Genomic DNA, 19,281 nt, shown 5'->3' with positions numbered 1-19,281 from the left:
TAAGGTGAATATATATGTGTAAAAATGACCAATCTAAATGGAAAAATGAGCCATAGAAGTAAGAAATTAAATGATGTAACAAAACATTCTTTCAAAAGGTGAATATAATGAAGACATGAATATTTTAAAAGTAAGTAAAACACTAAAAGTAATACAATTATCCATTTAAATATGAAAGATGCTTAAACTTCAATTAGACAATATGTAAGGTAAAATGTGGACACTTTATTAGGCACACCTTGTTGGTACCAGTTTGGAAACTGTTTTGTCTTCAGAGCTGACCTAATTATTAATTTCATAGATTAAACAAGGTGCTGAAAACATTTCTCAGATATTTTGGTCCACATAAATATGACACTGACACAGTTTCTGCAGAATTGTCCGCTGTACATTCATGATAGACATCCCAAAGTTTCTCTTGGTTCGAGATCTGGTGACTGTGGAGACCATTTGAGTAGCGGGAACTCCCTGTCAGTGTTCAAAAACAAAGTGTGAGATGATTTGAGCTTTGTGACAGTGTGTAAAGATGTTGAACTCCAGTCCTCGAGGGCCAGCATCCTGCTTGTTTTTGAGATATCCCTGCCCTACCTGCTGCTGATTACCTGGATCAGGTGTGCTTTGCCAATAAGAAGCTACAAGGGCAGGTTAGTTGGAAAACAAGCAGGACAGCGACCCTCGACGCCTGTAGTTCGACACCTGTAAGCTAAAATGAGCTTAAATGATGGTGGCATGCCTCCTGCTACACTGACTCACTGCACCATCTTGTGGTTCTCGATGGTATTACACGAGAATACAGCCCAATCTTAATGTGCCGTTCACGCTCATATCTGCACAATGACGCTTAGAAATCTTGGAAATAAGGTCACAGCTTTTATTTCTTGACTTTATTTTTGTAGATTTAGTTTATTTTAGGTGTTTGACTCACTTTAAAACTGGTTTTATTACTTTTACTGTGTAGGAGCTTTTTCGTTTGCTGACGTTATATAGGGAGGTAGGCAGGAGCAGGATGCACCAGGATGCATTGCTTGCTTTTTGGGAGCGGGATTGATTATTTTTCCCGAATACATTAGGACCTACCCTCCCATGTCGCACCAGTGGCCCTCTGAGATTGGCTTTGACAAGCAGAAACTGCAAACGCTTTTAACCAACCCCATTTTTATTATTGAGGCATAGACAGACTCCAAAAGTGAGTGCTCATTATCATTTTTCCCAGCTGTTTTAATTTGTGTAAGCCCCCAAATGTTGCAACTGCACCACAGCAGCTGGTCTGTAATCAGTCTACGTTTTTTTATGATCTGAAACTGTTTAAGAGCGCGTGTCTGGTGGACTTTCTTTGATTTCGGACGGTACTTGAATGCAGCACTTCACTATCTATATATATTTTTTAAATCACTACAATTAATTTAAATGCTTTTATATGAACAATAAAATAAAACAGCCAAGCCGCTTTCAGGTATGAACTCTTAAATCCCCAGAGCAGACAGGGGCGACACTTGTGCAGGTATTTTCACCAAAGCGCGCTCACGTGTGCTAGATCCGCGTTCACTCCTCGCCAGTTAGAGTGCGGCGACTTGTGCGAAGATCCCGCTTGACCGCTTGCTGTTGCACATTATTCATCCAAACACGGGCAAACTGCTCAACAACTGAAAGGTAAAGATCTTATATTTGTATTCAAAGTGAAGCCACTAACAGGCCAGCGTCTAACTTTCCTCTGTTAATATTTCCGTTAAATTAAGGAAGTAGATGTAAGCAGTCGCAGTTTAAAGTGCTGCACAGTGAAACGTTAGTAGCTACAAATGCGACTTAAGAGCCTCAAGTTTTCAGATGCAAAGCATTTGAATGGCATAAAAGTGATTAAATAATACGGGAATAACCTATTTTCTGCTTTTTACTCAGTGTTTATCTGAACTGTGTGTTCAATATTAAAAATAACAAGCCCAGCATTACTGAGACTGTCATTATTAGCCTAGAATTACCATTTATGGCAATAAAAGTGGCATAAAAATATAATTAAAGATAAATTGTAGCCAGCTACTGAAGAAGACTTCATTTTTATTAGATTATCTGCTTCCCTCACGACATAAAATCTCTCATTTCCACCTTATTAAAGATGATTTTAACACGTGCAGTGCATAATGTTCTTAAATAATATATTATAATGCAGCTTCTTCAGTGTTTTAGTTAGATGTTTTATAAGATAAGTGTATGTTCTTTTTGGGGAAATGAACCATCACGTTCAGAATAACTTCCTTTTTGAGACTTGAGCAGAGTTTGGTCAGAGCTTGTGGTTGTGCGTTAGTTTATTTTTAGTGATCACCTAAACAGAGAATAATCATTTTAATGCACGAAGGGGTCGTTGATCTTTATTGCAGCTGTCCTTTGTGGCTCACTGTGTTTTAATCTCCCACCCCCAGATGTGGAAGTCAGTGGTGGGCCACAATGTGAGCATGAAGGTGGCTGGAGAGGGGGATGACTGGGAGACGGACCCTGACTTTGAGGTACTGTGCACTTCCTGGAGTGAGCGTCACTGTAGGGAGGGTTGGGTAGACACCCCCGCGTCAATCATTTCTGATTTTGTGTTTATGTGTGTGTGTGTTTTTTAGAATGACGTGTCAGAGCAGGAGCAGAGGTGGGGGGCCAAAACCATCGAGGGCTCAGGACGTAAAGAACACATCAGGTGAAAAGACATGCAGCCTGTTCCTGGAAATATTATTTTTATAGTGCACGTAGATGAGTTCAGGACATAGTGGGTGCTGTGCAGCAACAGGAAGAGGAAGTGAGAGCAGAGCGTAAGCTGTCGGGCCGCGAGTCTTTCCTAATATGGATAATGTATGATGATGGTGATGTTGACGACTCTTTGACAGTGATATTTAAACCTCTGCTGACTGGGTGGGACAGATTTTGTATAAATTGTGGCTTATTCAGGGTCAATAATTCACTCGTTAATGAATATTTGGTAACCATCAAAGTTGCTGTGGATCCTCATCAAGCAGAAAACTTAATTAATCTTCTAAGAGAGTGTTGTGGTTAGTTAGACAGACACATGATCCACCCTACTGGGAAAACCCGCCCATTAGCAGTATCCATGTACTCAGAGCTTCTGAGCATTTGTGACCCTGAATTTGTGACTCGTAAGAGATTTTAATATTGGAAAGGATTAAGAGTAAGCAGAGAGGAACAACTACTCTACTAACAGTTTAAAATTACCATGATGAGTGTATCAGTGTTAGTGACTGAGTTCACAATAGCATGAACTCCGTCTGTTTCAGTATGTATGTGTTTTGGCCCCTGCAGTGTTGCAGAGCTCAGAAGCAAGGTCACTGAGGAGCACGAGAAGGTGAAGCAGACGGAGAACATTCCCAAAGCATCGTACGGATATGGAGGGAAGTTTGGAGTGGAGACGGATCGAATGGACAAGGTTAACAAATTGTTCTCATTGAAATCTGAATTATGGTGATATGCTCCTATCATTTACTGCGACTCCTCTTTACCCTCGACTCTGTGCCCACCATTTCTTTAAACTGTGTCCTTTTTGTTTGAACGGATGTGTCTCTGTTGTCCAGGTGGCTCTGGGTAGCGACTATGTAGCAGAGGTGGAGAAGCACTCTTCCCAGAAAGATGCAGCGAAAGGGTTCGGAGGGAAATATGGTGTTCAGAAGGACCGTGTGGATAAGGTGAGAAGACAAGCAGACTCTTTCACAATAGGCAAAAATAAGTAAAAGGGAGCACACAGCACCCACATTAACATCTTTTTTTTGATATTCTGTAACTCAGATGTGATTTAAATGACATGATGAGGTCTCCTTCTCTGCTGTGTTTCTGTCTGCTGCTCTATGTCATCAAACAACAGGATTCATTCAATTCAATTTTATTTACATAGCACCAAATCACAACAACAGTTGCGCTAAAGGGCTTTAATTATAAGGTAAAGGCCTTACAATAATACAAAGAAAACAAAAAGAAAATCCCTACAATCATATGACCCACCGTGAGCAAGTGCTTTGGTGACAGTGGGAAGGAAGAACTCCCTTTTAATTAACCTCCAGTAGAGACTGGCTCATGGAGGGGCAGCCATCTGCTGTGATCGGTACAGTTAAAACTGGGATCTATTATACTTTCCATTGTTTCTATTATACCTACATATACTGGTGGATACTCCTTTTAAACATGGTCAAAGTTTTAAATCTGAAGCCTATGTACAAGTACTTCCTGTAAGCCAAATACAGCTGGTTTCAGACATTTTGGCTCTGTATGACATCAGTAAGAGTGGATATGGTCATCTCAGATACACAGCTCTGGTTTTGAGCACAAAAGTCCCACCGACATGATGTTCAGATTGTCTGGCGTAGCCAATCAGAAGCTGACTTTAAGGAAAGGGATCAATGATAGCCTGTTTTAAGACAAATAGAGAAATGAGACTTAGTTTTTATGGGAAGAGAGCTCCAGTAGAGGCAGGTTCAGTGAGGGGCAGCCATCTGTTGTTGGGGTGTGAGGGGAAGGAGAGGAGAGGATATGGAGAAGTGACATATAAATGCATCGGTAGTGGAAAAGAAGAGCTCAGTGCATCATGGGAAGTCGTACATCATCCTCAGCCTTACAGCATCCGTGGGTGAGGCTTCAGTGTCACCTGATTCAGCTCTATTTATTAGCTTTGTCAAAAAGAAAAGTTTGAACCCTAATCTTAAAAGTAGAGAGAGTGTCTGTCTCCTTAATCCACACTGGGAGCCTGTTCCACAGCAGAAGTTTCTTCAGTAAGAAAAGTTCCACACATACGATGCTTAATATTTATTATGATTTCAATCTTTGTGCAGTCTGCCGTCGGCTTTGAATACAAAGGAGAAGTGCAGCAGCATGGATCTCAGAAAGGTACGTCCACTGTCCTGCATCTGTCATTCACTATTCTCCTATCAGAAGTTTGTCTAAATCTTAAATTCTTATAACTCACTGCTTTAGATTACTCAAAGGGATTTGGAGGAAAGTACGGTGTCGAGAAAGACAAAGTGGACAAGGCGGCTTTGGGGTACGACTACAAGAGTCAGACTGAGAAGCATCAGTCACAGAAAGGTGAGTTCAGGTTGTAGCAACTGTCTCTTTTTATATTATGTGCTTTATATTTGCTTTTTTATGCATTTGAAATTTATTTTCACCAGACTACGCTAAGGGATTTGGAGGGAAATACGGGGTGGAGAAGGAGAAGGTAGACAAAGCTGCTGTGGGATATGACTATAAAGGAGAAACAGAAAAGCATCAGTCGCAGAAAGGTGAGTTAAAATTGCAGCTTTTGCAGGTTCGGCCACCGTTTTTTTCATGACACTTGATTGCTTTATTCTGTGCAGATTACTCAAAGGGATTTGGAGGAAAATTTGGTGTTGAGAAGGAGAAAGTCGACAAAGCTGCGTTGGGGTACGATTACAAAGCTGAGACGGAGAAACATCAGTCACAAAAAGGTTAGAGGAGAGAGCCACGGATGTGTTATTTACAGGAACAGACTTCCTGTATTCATCACACTGATGAAGTGCTTCTGTGTTCAGATTATTCAGCAGGTTTCGGTGGCCGGTATGGCGTACAGGCAGACCGCATGGATAAGGTCAGCATCAAGGATGAAATTCTGTATTATTGTCTTTGGATTCATTGTTTAATCTGGAATAAAATGGAAAGTAGCCATAACATCTGTTGGGGGAATAATTAATACTTTGGAAAAAGTGAGGCACAAATGTTAAATGTTGGAATTAATATCGATTATTTCTGTTTTAATTTTCATAAAATGAACTTAAAAATGTTTTAATACCTACCTAAAACCTTAAAGCCCTTCTCCACCACTGTACATCTTATTCTTAGCCTGAATGGTCTGTTGTTCTGTATAACCAGAATAAACATTCTTATTTATGAGACCAATGTTGGTCTGTTCCCATCTTACTCACTGATTTGACTTACTGTCAAAAAGGTAAAGGATGTTATTGTATTCACACAGTGGTGGATCTAGAAAATTTTACATGGGGGGCAAAGGAAGGGCATGAGGTCTAGGGTGGCACATACCTCTTCAGTGAAGTATGTAAAAATACCTTATATGTAGTTGGGCCAGTTGCCCCCTTTGCCCCTCTGTAGATCCGCCCTTGTCTTTACAGCCCAGTATGTTTCATATTTCTCACTTTAAATTTCATACTTGATTTAGAAGAAAACTTTTTTAAAAAAGGGTCTTCTTCCAGACCTTTGCAAAGTGGTGACATATCTAAATAACTTGTACTTAGACACAACTGAACTGATGTCTTGTCATGTTCAAAGTCATTGTAGAACCTTTGGCACAACTTGTTAAAAGATTTAAGTGAGTGGGCCTGAATCTGACTACACCCCCATCTGGCCTGAGGCGACACTGACAGTTACCGATGCTTTATTGTATAATTTTTTTGTATATGTTGTTGCTGTGTAACCACTGTTGATTCAGCTACAGCCTATCTTAGCCAGGGAACTTCTGCAAAAAAAGATTTTTAATCTTAAGCAAAAGCATAAAAAAAACAAAAAACCATCAAACATCTGGCTTCTTGGGACTTTGATCACATTTTTAGCTCCATTTATTTTGTGGTTTAGCCCGAGTATCAGAGGTCCCCAGTAACAGATTGGCCCAGATGTGCCCACATCATCAGCTGAAATAAGGCTGTTTCATGGCTTGTACATCATCCTGATCTGACAGGAACAGACAAGCAGCAGATTGTCAAACCACCAGCTTTTAATTTTTAATTTTGATTTATTTCCTGCCAGTCAGTTAATCGTCTGCTTGAGTATTCTTGCAGCTGTAACCATCATTATTGAAACATGATGTCTGTAGTGACAATTCAAACTTCTGAAAAATAATTCTTCTTTCTATTATTAACCTCTAGAGTGCAGCAGGCTTCACAGACATGGACTCCCCGACCTCTGCATATAAAAAGACACAGCCAGTAGAGGCTTGTAAGTTCATTTGTTTCTCCAACATAATCACTCACACTCTGCCATCTGTCTGGCAAGCAATTAAATCCACAACTGTTCAATGGTTTCCGTGATGCACTGCATTCATATTCACTTTGGATTTTATTATGCAGCGAGTGCAGGTGCTGGAAAACTGAAAGCACGCTTTGAGAACATGGCCAAGGCTTCCGATGAGGAGAACAGGAAGAAAGCAGAAGAAGAGAGAGCGAGGAGGCAAGCCAGAGAGAGCCGAGAGCGAGAGGAGGCCAAACGCAGACAGCAGCAGGTACGCTGCACTGCAAAAATGTAAAGAGCTACAAGGTGAGCCGTTTTCAGCTCACGTGATTGTGTTCTTTCCTTTAGGAGGAAGAAAGAAGAAGAGAGGAGGAATCTAAAGTAACACCAGTTCATCATGTTGATCCAGAGGACGATATGCCAACACCAGAAATCCACCGTCGCACTCCAGAGATTCAGAAAGAGCCGGAGCCAGAGCTGGAGCCGGAGCCAGAGCCGGAGCCGGAGCCAGAGCCGGTGGTGAGAAACACATATGAAAAATCAGATGTACCAAATAACAACTCGTGTTTAAAACATGGGACTCATATTCATCCATCTTTCCTCCAGCATGCACATATTTATATATATTTATATATTTTTTTGTATATATAGGTATACATATACCTATATATACAAAAAACTTGAATTTTACTATGTTTATTTATCGGATAAAATAAGTTAAATGTCACTGTTATTATAACAGCAGGGGTGTCCAAATTCAGAGGCTGCATCCACCCGAGGACCCGGCCTTCGCGGTCTAAGTGGCCGGGTCCGCCGAAAGCCGGGTAACCGGAAATGAACGACTGTGAAATTGGACAGTCTAGCCTTCAGAATTACGTCACGAGCTCTCTCGGTGCAGTGAAACTCTGCCGTCTGCTCCTTGCTGTCTAAAATATAACCAGACGCTGCCGTAAATTCTCTACCATCTCACACTTCTGTTTAATCAGTTTTCTGTTTGACATTTATTCAGCTGTGTGAAAACCCCGGAGGAACCCTCCCGAGGGATTAATAAAGTTTTATTTAATCTAATCTAATCTAATAACTTTAATCTCAGCCAAACCCATTTACTCACGAACAAATAAAACACTGAAAAAGGCCAAACAATAACATGTTTAAGTTATCTAAGTGACATATATATTATGTTTAACCTGAGTAGCAAAAGCCCGCGGGGGTTTGAAAACAATGTGCCGGGAGTTCGCTGTTCTCCCCAGCTCAGATATTTGAAGTTTACACAGCTACATTCTCGCCTGAAAATATGTTTATTTTGCGACCCAGAAAGATTAAAACTAAGTAGCTGCAGTAGTAGTAGCCATTGTTGGAAACTGGAATTGGCTGGGCCAATCTGGGATATGGTTTTTCAATTTTGTTGTCCGGGTGGAAAATCGGGAGAAATTCGGGAGAATGGTGGCTCCAGGAGATTTTCGGGAGGGGCACTGAAATTCGGGAGTCTCCTGGAAAAATTTGGGGGGGGGGGGGCATGTATGCTAATCCATGACTGATAGTGTTTGGTTGTGCGCATTGTGATTTATCCAGGTATGCAGGTATTTCAGATACTGTTCATCTGCTCATCATCACTTCTTTTCTTTTGCCCTCCACTTTTCCAGTTTCCTCAAATTTATAAGGACACGCTGCACACCATACTCTTTGGGAATCAACCTTATTGGTACAAAGATACTATTCAAGTCTGTCAGACTCTTTGGAATTTTTCATAAATTCATTTAAGAAATGGAGACAAATTATGTGTTTTTGTGACAAATGTGTTTTTAGGCAAAGTCACCATTTAAAACTGGTTCTTTGCTAAGTTGTCTTTTACGTGTAGACACCTAATTGGTGAGTTAGGAGCCTTTTTTATCCTTGGACAATTCACAGGTCAGTAGTAACATAATTCTGCAGAATTTTTTTGGTTTGTGGATGTGGAAAAGCAGAAAGAAAATAGGTCCTATGTGAAAATTTTTACAGCAGACTTTGAGGCTATTTTTTTAGTAGACAGTCCATGTTTTTTGAACAAAAAAGGCAAATTCCATGTGGTGCAAAATGCTGTAAGAAGAGAGACATCTCCACAGCTGATATCTCCAAAACTCAGCAACTAACCTAATTCAGCCTCTGAAACGGGTTCCTTTCTGATTATCCTCACCTGTGATGCTTAACTACAAATCATCTAACTCCACTTACGAGTCAAAGGTAGCAGAAGAGCATCATCACACCACGATGAAGGCCACAGCCACAAGTTAGCACATTGATAACATGCTCCTGAAATTTTAAACAAGTGCTACTTATTTACCTTTGAGTACTTAGCATCTCTCAGTACTTTGTGACTTCACTTCTTTGCCTGTTGCACACAGTCCCAGTGCTTCTCACTGAGGACATGAATGTTTAAAAGACAGTGACATGCAGACATTTGCACCCGCAGGGTGGAAATTGTCATTGAAGCTAAAATAAGTAAGTTGGCCTTTTGTTAGATTTTATACAGATGCCGGACATTATGGAACAAAGACATGGCTTTTTAAAGGAGCCCAAATTAAAATATAAAGGAATAAATAAAACAACAGCCTAAATCAGCACCTGGAGACATTTAAAGATGGGTGATGAACAGAAAGAGTTGGTTCCAGAAGTAAATTTAAGATTACAACATATTTTTCCCAAATTATCCCTTTGTCCATCTCAAAATTCAGATGTTTAACTCTGAATATAATGCTGGCACGCTACCGGGACTCGTGCTGAATCTTCTCAGCTCACCTCCAGCATTTGAAATTGGTGACTTTGAGCATTGCTGTTTTCAGGAGGAACCAGAATACGAGGAGCCCCCAGCATTGCCACCACGCTCAGACGATTTTGAGGAACCGGGCGCCCCTCCTCTGCCTGAAAGGTCAATAGATGTGGATGATGATGATGGAGAGTATGAAGACATCGGTCATCCCCCTCCTCCTCCTCCTCAGCGTAAAGGTCTGCCTCTAAGGAAAGTCATGAGTTAATCAGGACCCCTTTCGTGGCTACTGATCATTAATCTTGCATATTTTATCTCCCAGCTGACGATAACGACTATGAAGACCTGACATGTGGCCAGAAGGCAATAGCGATTTATGACTATCAGGGAGGTAGGACTCTCCATTTTCAACGTTTCATGATAAATGTGACCTTGTGCACATATAACTGCCATACCTACACATTCAGTTCTCATTGTGGAATAGCTGATCTGGGCTATTTTGGTTTGCCTTGTTTACATACTGAAAGGGGATCGTGAGCACAGGTGTTCCTTTGGCCTTTGACGCTATGACACAAGTGCTTTTGTTTGTATTTATTTTTCTTTTTAAATGTGAGGATAAATCCTTTGCTTTTCTTTTTTCACACAGAGGCGGATGACGAGATCTCCTTCAATCCAGACGACATAATCCACAACATAGAGATGATTGACGAGGGCTGGTGGAAGGGACAGTGTCACGGACATACCGGTCTGTTCCCGGCCGCTTACGTTCAGCTGATCGAGTGAGCAACACGCTCCCAAAGTCTATTTTTGCACAAGCTTCACTTAAACAAACTTCAATATTGTTGAACAGAAGGAAGAATTTGTATTTAACAATCAAATCAGAGCAAATTTTTAAAATCAGTTGATTTGTGTAATATTTCGCTTTGAATGTGCCGACTGAAAAAGCATCAGGCCAAACCTGATCAGGAGCAAACGTGTACACCTCTGCAAGGAACTGATAGTATATGACCGTATTCTTCATTTCTTTCACTGGATTTTTATTTTACCAATGTAATCACAGTTATGACCAGAAATGGCTCTGCTATTCTAATAAAAGCCTCCTGGCAACCTGTGCTTTGTCTTTCCTCTGATGCGGTTACAGTGACCTGAAAACACTGTTTTGTGGAGCACCAGCTGATCATTTTAGCCATCGCCATCTTAGTGTTTGGACACAGTGATGATTAATGCTTAAACATGTAACGACTCTGCAGCGGGCTATGCGTGATTTCTTGTGCACTTAAACATTGCATGTTCATCAGTATAACACCATGTTTATGTTAGTATTACAAAAAAGGGAAGAATTATGAAATGTGGGAAAGAAAACCCTTAATATGTATTCTACTGTGAAACAGTAGCTTCAAAGCTATGCAAGCCAAGTCATCTTCTCAAAGCAACGCCCACAAACCATAATGGCTGGAGAACATCTGTTTCATTATTCTACCTGTGTTTACAAAATCAAAATTAAATTATAAGAAGCCAACATTGATAATAAAACATTTGGCAGTCTAATAGAAATGGTAAAAGTAGAAAATCCTCGCAAAAAGATTAGGCCAGTATCACGTTAACTATGGCTAAGGACCGGCATTAAACAGGTCACTTTATTGTGCAGCGGTTTAGGCAATTACCTGACAGGTGAAAGATCCTGGTTCACTTTATTTTTATTTTTTTTAATTTAAGAGCTATAACTGGGGAGACACAGGTCTGGCCTTTTATGATATACCTCCATAGCAGCCACTGCTACACAGGTATAGCAAAAATAAATCACCAGATGATAGACATAGCCTATGATGCACATTTCAAGAAATGTTAAAGTTTTTCTTTTCAATATATTGTACGAGCCGGACCTTCTTGTAATTTTTTAAAGTGCTCTTGACTAGTTTTTCTGACCTGCTTCATAGTTTTGGACTTTGGCTGCTTTTTAAAACTCATTATCAGCCCAGTCATTGTACCCGACCAATTTAGAGGAATGTTTGTTTGATTGTTGAAAGACTTAACATTGACCTATGAATCATTCAAGCGTACACCTCCAGGAGCCACTGGAGGTGGGCAAAAGAGTTGCATGATGTCAAGAAAATGAACAGAACAAGCGAACAGAACAAATCATAGGACAGGTTTTTTTATGGGAGTTTAGAGACTTTTAACTTGCGGCAGAGAATACACGTGCACCACTCACATTTCTGCAGTCAGACACACTACACACACGTTTTCTGTCCTCTGATCTCAAGTCAGAGAGGGTTTTCCTGTTCCATGAGAACAAACCAGTTTCTGCAGTGAACTTTTGTACGATCTCAGGCTCTGTGGCAAAGCCCGGGAATCTTCAAATCCACCAGACACAATGAAATTTAATTAAGAAACACAACACTTATCACAAAAGGATGCTGTGTTTCAGCTTCCAGAGTCTTTAAGCTAAAATTACGGTCTTCCCGTTTATTGGTTTACCAGGCAACATTCTTCTTCTTCTTGCCCTTGCCACCTTTCTTTCCCAATCGTTTGCCCTTCATTTTCTTGGCCTGCCGCTGGCTCATCCACGCCGGATACTGTCCATGTTCATCCAGAAGAGTTTTCTTGTTGCGCTTGCTGTCCATGTCCATCTTCCCATCTGAAACACAGACACACAGCAGTGAGGACTGCTTCAACATGCACACAAGCTGTTTCCTCATGTTGGCAAACGATATATGTGACACAGAAAAAGGTGTGACATCACCTCGTAATTAAAAAAAACAACAAAAAACTATAAAGGCTGCTGACTGTGGTGCTCACTGTCTTACCATCAGGCTCTGCCTCCTCCATGTTAACATCGGCCTGCTTCTTTATCTTCTCAGCTGGCACCACTGTGGCGATCTCCTGCATGTCGGTCATGACGACTTCTCCTTTCTTATCGAGGGTCAGAGCTTGTTTCAGACGATTCAGCTCCTTTGGAGCGTTCTTCTTCCTTTTCTCTGCCCGCATCTTTCGCTTCCATTTACTCCGAAGGCTTTTTGCCATTTTTAAAGATGCTGCGAAGACATCAACAAATCACCAGTCAAGCAAACTTGGGTTCACGAATTTTTAGGACTTTCACATGTATCCTTACACCACACAACAGTAAAAACAAGAGGTGAAGACAAATGGATGGTCTGAGGCGACATGTCTCGCCAATGACACGTATTTGTGTAGGTAGAATGAAAAAAAAAATCTGATCTGAAAATCCATTTATAACGGGTTTTTTTTGCTAACAAAAAAAAAACAGAATGAAAATAAACTGTGCAACATCTTTACAAACTAACTAAAGTAGTTAAATAAACCTGGGAGAGAAGCCTAAATAAAACTGATCACGCATTCAGTATCCTGACTGTCTTCTTCTACACCTCTATAAACATTAAGCTGGTCTCTAGTACCCAACACTGATATTAAAAATATTATAAATCCCAGCAGATCAGCATCTTCTTAAACACTCAGACCAACAACTATGCCGCATTCAAACTCGCCTGCATCACCGTTCTTTCACATTTCACTAAATCCACCGAGTTGCTGCCTTGTGATTGGCTGAATCGTAAACAGATGTACCTTACAAAGTGGCCGACGCGTGCAGTACTACAATTTCCCTTCCATGATTAATAACGTAAACCTAAGGACTTTATAGGCAAGTTAGGATTAGCGAATCCACTGAGCTGTTAAACCTCAACAAAACGGGAATGAGCAGCTTCGGTGATAAACTTTAACGTTTGGTCAGCACTAACATCATCATCACCCACCCCCCTCCAAAAAGAAATGGTAAAATGCTGTTAATTCCGTTTAGTTACACGATACTGGCCGTCACAATAAGCCTAGCAAGTTAGCTAACCAACTCCTAGTGAGGCACCAGTCTTAAAAACACATAAAAATAGCCTCTTTCTCTCATTAAACTCATACAGGTGTGATCATTAATCCACTATATGACATACAAATCTGACTTACTTTTCACAGAAGCAGCAGATGAGGTTTTTGACGCTTAAACTGTGTGAACAACACACTCTTCTGCTCCCCACACGTGTTTAGAAGCTTGGGAAAAAATGTATCACGTGCTTTGGAAAGAGCTGCAATATGATTGGCTGCCTCGGACATTCTGAAGACTGTGGCGTCTGATTGGACAGTGGGCTAATACCAGGAAGCTAAACGGAAGGTAAACAAACCGTTGTGGAGAATTTCGTGCTTAGCTGCAAGCTAAAGTGCTTTAAACCCTTTGAGTGTTTGTTGGGTTTGTTTTAAGTTCATCCGGGAGTCATGAACAGCTTCCAGGCCGCCAGCCCTCCGCTCTCTGCTGCTGTGACCCAGATGTTCAACACGCTGGAGTCGGCTGCAGAACAAATGATGGTGCACAGAGACTTCCAAGCGGCTTTTGACACATGTCTCAGAGGTCTGGAGAGTCTCGCCGCCCTGGAGCCCGAGGACAGCAGGTGAGGGTTCTGAAGCTTCACGCACACGTGTAACTGGAAGCTTGGATGTTTGTGTTATAACAGAAACGTCTTTAATGTTCCTGCAGATGTGCAGAGCTCAAGGCTGGTTTCTGCATCTTAGGGATTCAGGCTCTGGCTGAGCTCAATCAGTGGCGTGATGTCCTCTGCTGGGTCCTGCAACAGTATGAGCAGGAGAAAATACCAGCGAAGATCATGCAGATGTGGTGAGGAAAGAGTTTCATTATTATTATTATTATTATTATTATTATTATTATTATTATTATTGTTGTTGTTAGTATTATTACACACTGATCTGTTGATCCCCAGCCTTTGGGCAGGTGGACGCAATATGAAATAAAGTATAAAATACAAATCGTATTAGAGTTCAAATATGCAAATTCTCCAAGACATGTTTTTTTAATCAGCACATTTAATCCGTCATTAATCATATAATTAATCATGAATTAAAAATCAACATAAAATTTAATTACAAATAACAGAAATATTCAAATATGACAAACTTACTAATAACGCCGTTTAAAAATAAAGCTTTTAAAAGACACGAACAACTCCCTGCTTTTTACTGACTGATCTCAGTTTAGATTAAGAGGGTACATAGTCACAGTTTCACTCAATCAGTATAAAGTCTCTCAGATGCTGAATTTCAAAATAATAGCTGTTTGAAATCACTTATAGGAGCTGTGTTTTTCTGCTTCATTCTGACTGCTATTATAATCAAACCTTATATTAATGACTTCAGCCTTTTTTGATAAAGAAATGTTGTTGTAGTAAATAAAAGACATCTGTCATCACAATTATTTAGGCTTAAATGAATAAATGTGTAAAATGACAGAGCAAGTTCTGCTAGCTCATTGCCCAGACTGTCCCATAAATATAAAACTAGAAGTTTTGACTTGATGAGCCATATTTTTTTACCCAGTGAGGTCACATTTGTGAAAGCCCACACTGTTGTACAAAGTGTAAGAAAAAATGAACTTTTATTTATTACTCAATTGCTTTGATGAGATCTGAATGGCTATGGAAGAGGTCTTTATCTGTAGGAAAAATTATAAAGTCTGTGAAGTCCAAAATGTATGCCCTCCAAAGCTCTTCAGCAGGCAAAATTGGGGACTATAATCCCAAATCTATTATGTCAGTGGGTAGGTCCAATGAAAAATGGTTGGCTTTTTGAAATATTTGGACAACGACTGGAAATGGGTGATAAACTCAAAAAAATCCTACATAAAAGTGCCCTGTTCTAGTAACGAAACAGACATTTATCACACCTTCATATCCATAAATTTGGAGCCAAGGTTCCCAGATACTGTGCCAATACTTAGGAACGCCATGTTTCCTACTTAAACCTCTGACTTCTGGGACTGATGCTGATATGTATGGTGCCATCATTCTCAGAATTAAAGATTGAAGGACAAGAGTGCAGGACACCCAAAATAACTTATTTCTACTAAACGGTGTGACGTGTTTGTTTGTGTTTTACAAAGAATTGAAAGATACACATGACCACCACAGTGGATTTTAAGTCAGACGATCAAGATTTGACTCACGTGTAGACTTTAAGCTTTAACATAAGGGGTTTAGAAAAGTATTGCATTAACTATTTAGGATTTTTTTTCTTTAAAAAATTCAATAAAATACTAATTAATGTGATTTTGTGTCTCATTTTGGCAGTATACTTCTTTACTCCAAGGTGGGTGAGCCTGCTGTAATGCAGGAGGTGACCAGAGCCTGGTTACACTACCCGTCCAACAGCAGGGCAACTAGCTTCGGGACGGTCGCAGAGCTGTACCTGCTGCATGTCCTTGTGCCACTGGGAGAGGCAGACGAGGCTCGGGAGCTGATCAGAGGCGAGGTTTTTAGCAGCGCCTTCACAGAAGAACACAGACAGACAGCGCTGGAGATCATAGAAGAAAAAGAGCGACAAAATCAAGACCCTCCTCTAAATCCCAGAATGAATGGAAGCTCTGACATAACTGAACATCCTGTCTCATCCCAAGGTCTGACATTTCAGCCTAAACCCTTATGAGATGCATTACATAAAGCGGCCTAAAAAAGACTGAAACTGTTAACTGTTTGTGATTTTGCTTTTGTTCTGCAGGTACTTTAGTCCATAAACTTGAGGCTGTGATCAGGTTTTTATACCGAAAACTCCTGATGATTGGCTCTGGCTCATTCTCTTTCCGGAGAATCTTTCTGACTGCCATCCTCCTCTACATGCTCTTTTTTCGGATGGATCCAGGTTGGGTGAAATGTTCCTTAGTTCTGCTGGTACATCATCGTCTTTTAGAACTTAAAATAAAAGTGACTGTAAATGCGTTTCTGTTGTGCTTTTTTTCCTGCAGCTCTCCCGTCTGCGTTCATGTGGATTTCGAAACTTCTGCAGCTGCTCAAACAGATGTGGAACGCCATGTTTGCACCGTATTATCAGGCAGTCACTCAGAGCAAAGGACTGTAGAGGACTGAATATGCTAGGTCTATCATTTTAAATGAATTCTCTAAGGACTGTTTGTAAGACAACATGGATGATATTCACGTCAGATCTATAAAACATTTAAAGCGTCCTCATTCCAGGAAAATTGCATTTTTTTTTTTAAGCTGCAGACTCTTCAGCTCACATGACACAGCTTCCCATAAATTCTGCCCAGCTCCTCGCTAATACATCCTTTGTTTGTCCATCTCAAAGCAACACATGAATCATCAAGAGTCTGATGTGTTTTTTTTTCCTTTCCTTTTTTAAGTCTGGGAAGTGACTCACTGTTCTGGTTCAGAGTACCTAGAATGATGAATAGGGGTAAGGAAACAGTTGCAGTCAGTGTATCCCTGTAGGAATATGAAATTTGTTAAATGATTATAACAATAGTTATAATGGTCAGTTTAAGTTTTGTGTACTGCAATGTGCTGAATTCCTGTGGCTGCAAAACAAGCCTAAACCATGACCCCTCTGCCACTGTGCATGACATGAGGTGTTTGTCCTGACATGCTGTGTCTGGTTTTCAACAAACATGGTGCTCTGCATTACAGCCAAACATTGCCACTTTGGTCTTGTCTCTCCAAAGGACATTTCTAGAAGTGTTGCATTTGACATGCTAACTGAGGCCGGTAGAGTCTGAGATGTATTTGTTTGCACGTCCAAGATCATGCACTGGGTGTGGAATTTGCTGGGATGTTTACTCCTGAGAAGATTGGCGACCGCTTTGAATGTTTTCCAGTTGTGAATAATTGTTCTCACTGCAAAATGATGGACTTCAGATTGTTTGGAAATGACCCTATAACCTTTCCCAGATCGATGGGAAGCCGCAGTTACTTTTTTAACTCTTTCCTCCACAATTACAACATTTGAAAACAACATTAATAGGTGTGAAAGGTGGACAGAGATGATGTTTTTCCTCCTTGGCGCTGTGTTAACACACCGGAATGCTCCAGTCCAGCAAACTGCCAAAACCTCAGCTTTTATAGAAGTGGTCATGATCAATTAATCAAGTGCATTTGATTATCAATATGTTACCCTCTTAATTCAAATGGAAGCTGTCAGATTGTACTTAGTTTTTCACAGGACTGGATCTCAAGAAAATGCACTCACAATGTAAAAGTGAAGATATTTGTTCTGCATTTAAGTGTCCCTGTGACTGTTCTTATGTATTATTTTATTGATAATTCTCATAAATGAACCTTAAATTTTTAAAGGTTAATCAATTTGGAATTAGAATTTTGAATTATATGTGTGGATGTGACAGCATGTGTAAAAGGACAGAATCCAGTCACCGTATTTTTTTTTTTCTAATGGATGGATAGGTTGGTGGTGCGTTGGTGGTTCTTTGTGTCCGGGGATGGGCGTCCAGGTACACACCGGCTCACTCCTTGGTGGCTGCTTATCGGGGCCTGGAGCCTGGGGCTCGCTCGGGCCACTTCGGGGGTGGGGTGCCCTCGGCCTCTCGGCCTGGGGCTCGGTCACTCAGGCACAGCTGGCTGCCGGCGGAGCTCACGGGCACGTCACTGCAACCCCCCCTGGCTTCTGCTCCGCGGCTGCTGAGTGACCCCTCATCTGGGACTCTCCTCAGCTCTTTCTGGGATAGTGGCACGGCTGCCCCTCTGTTGGTCTTCCTTGGTCTCTTGTGTTCTGGGGGCCTCTGGATGTCTGGAGTTTTGATCTCCTCCATACCTGCTTCATGCCCTGGAGGATGGGGCCGTGGCCCCCCACACCCTCTAGCAGATCATTACATGAAATAACCTTTTAAAAACAAGCGCATTCATGCTCACAGGTGTACACACGGGTGCTCACACACACACAAACTACACCCTTTTTGGCTCCTACCTCAAAGCACAGTGTGCGCTGTCGATCTTACGTGCTGCACAATAATGTTTAATATTAAGTATTTAGTGTTATATTCCCATATATCATCGTGATGTTGTTTATTCTATTGCTCTCGTTTTCTTCTGCTTGTTTTCTTTTTTCTTTCTCAACAGGTGATCCAGGTGATCGATATATGTATTTTTTGTCTGCTTATTTTGTTGGTTTTTGTTTTTTGCCCTTTATCCCCGTCCCTCTTCTCCGCTGTTTTTTTCCCCCCTCTTTCTTTCTCATTCAAGTCTGTCCCGTATCTAGCAAGTGAAAATAAAAAATAAAATAAACAATAAAAGGTGAATCAAATAGACCATTACGGCAAGGTTGGGATGGTCCATTTGGTAAAGTAAATCCGTTGGGCATCTTTCTTCGCCTTTAGACAATAATTCTAATGGCAAAAGAACCAAACGGGACAGGCAAAAAATAAAAAAAATAATGGATGGATAGGTAGTTAAGTAACCGGTTACCTAACATGCTGTCAGGCCTTTCCAAAAGTATCATCAGTAAAAATTTAAAGAGGGAAAAACAAACTTTTTTATAATCTTATATTCCTGTTGTGAAAATTTGAATTTAATTTATGTGAAGATCTATTAAGTTTAATCTTATGCAGCACTGTTAAGCAGTTATAAAATCTAAGTGTTTAAATTGTTTTCTGAAAGCTTACAAGTGGCTAAAAAAGTGAAAAAAGTAGAACAAAAGTGTGCAGGTAAACATACATGTCCCTCAAGTTTAGAAAAGGTGGTGCTGCAGGAAATCAGAATATATTA

At 40.6% G+C, this 19,281-nt stretch overlaps 3 protein-coding genes across 3 annotated transcripts; 2 read left to right on the top strand and 1 right to left on the bottom strand.

Annotated features, from left to right (window-relative positions):
- The first annotated feature begins 1,540 nt into the window (after positions 1-1,540).
- Positions 1,541-11,197, top strand: hcls1 (hematopoietic cell-specific Lyn substrate 1). Its single transcript, XM_063500889.1, has 16 exons — positions 1,541-1,650; positions 2,415-2,498; positions 2,604-2,677; positions 3,295-3,418; positions 3,564-3,674; positions 4,812-4,866; positions 4,954-5,064; positions 5,151-5,261; positions 5,337-5,447; positions 5,532-5,587; positions 6,876-6,945; positions 7,077-7,228; positions 7,306-7,476; positions 9,777-9,939; positions 10,023-10,091; positions 10,347-11,197. Exons 2-16 carry the CDS (start codon positions 2,415-2,417, stop codon positions 10,481-10,483), a joined length of 1,599 nt encoding a protein of 532 aa, XP_063356959.1. The 5' UTR covers positions 1,541-1,650; the 3' UTR covers positions 10,484-11,197.
- Positions 11,198-11,839: 642 nt separating this feature from the next.
- llph (LLP homolog, long-term synaptic facilitation factor) lies at positions 11,840-13,772 on the bottom strand. The gene is made up of 3 exons (XM_063500891.1): positions 13,676-13,772; positions 12,508-12,735; positions 11,840-12,338 (listed from the first exon to the last, which is right to left on the bottom strand). The coding sequence occupies exons 2-3, from the start codon at positions 12,722-12,724 to the stop codon at positions 12,175-12,177; spliced, it is 381 nt and encodes a 126-aa protein (XP_063356961.1). The 5' UTR covers positions 12,725-12,735; positions 13,676-13,772; the 3' UTR covers positions 11,840-12,174.
- A 13-nt stretch (positions 13,773-13,785) lies between these two features.
- Positions 13,786-19,049, top strand: pex26 (peroxisomal biogenesis factor 26). The gene is made up of 5 exons (XM_063500890.1): positions 13,786-14,154; positions 14,241-14,378; positions 15,844-16,169; positions 16,271-16,411; positions 16,515-19,049. The coding sequence occupies exons 1-5, from the start codon at positions 13,982-13,984 to the stop codon at positions 16,625-16,627; spliced, it is 891 nt and encodes a 296-aa protein (XP_063356960.1). The 5' UTR covers positions 13,786-13,981; the 3' UTR covers positions 16,628-19,049.
- Positions 19,050-19,281: the final 232 nt, after the last annotated feature.

Source organism: Pelmatolapia mariae, linkage group LG17, assembly GCF_036321145.2.
Source record: "Pelmatolapia mariae isolate MD_Pm_ZW linkage group LG17, Pm_UMD_F_2, whole genome shotgun sequence".
NCBI lineage: Eukaryota > Metazoa > Chordata > Actinopteri > Cichliformes > Cichlidae > Pelmatolapia > Pelmatolapia mariae.
The sequence above is the reverse complement of the archived record's forward strand: the minus strand, read 5'-3'. Positions and strand labels throughout refer to the sequence as shown.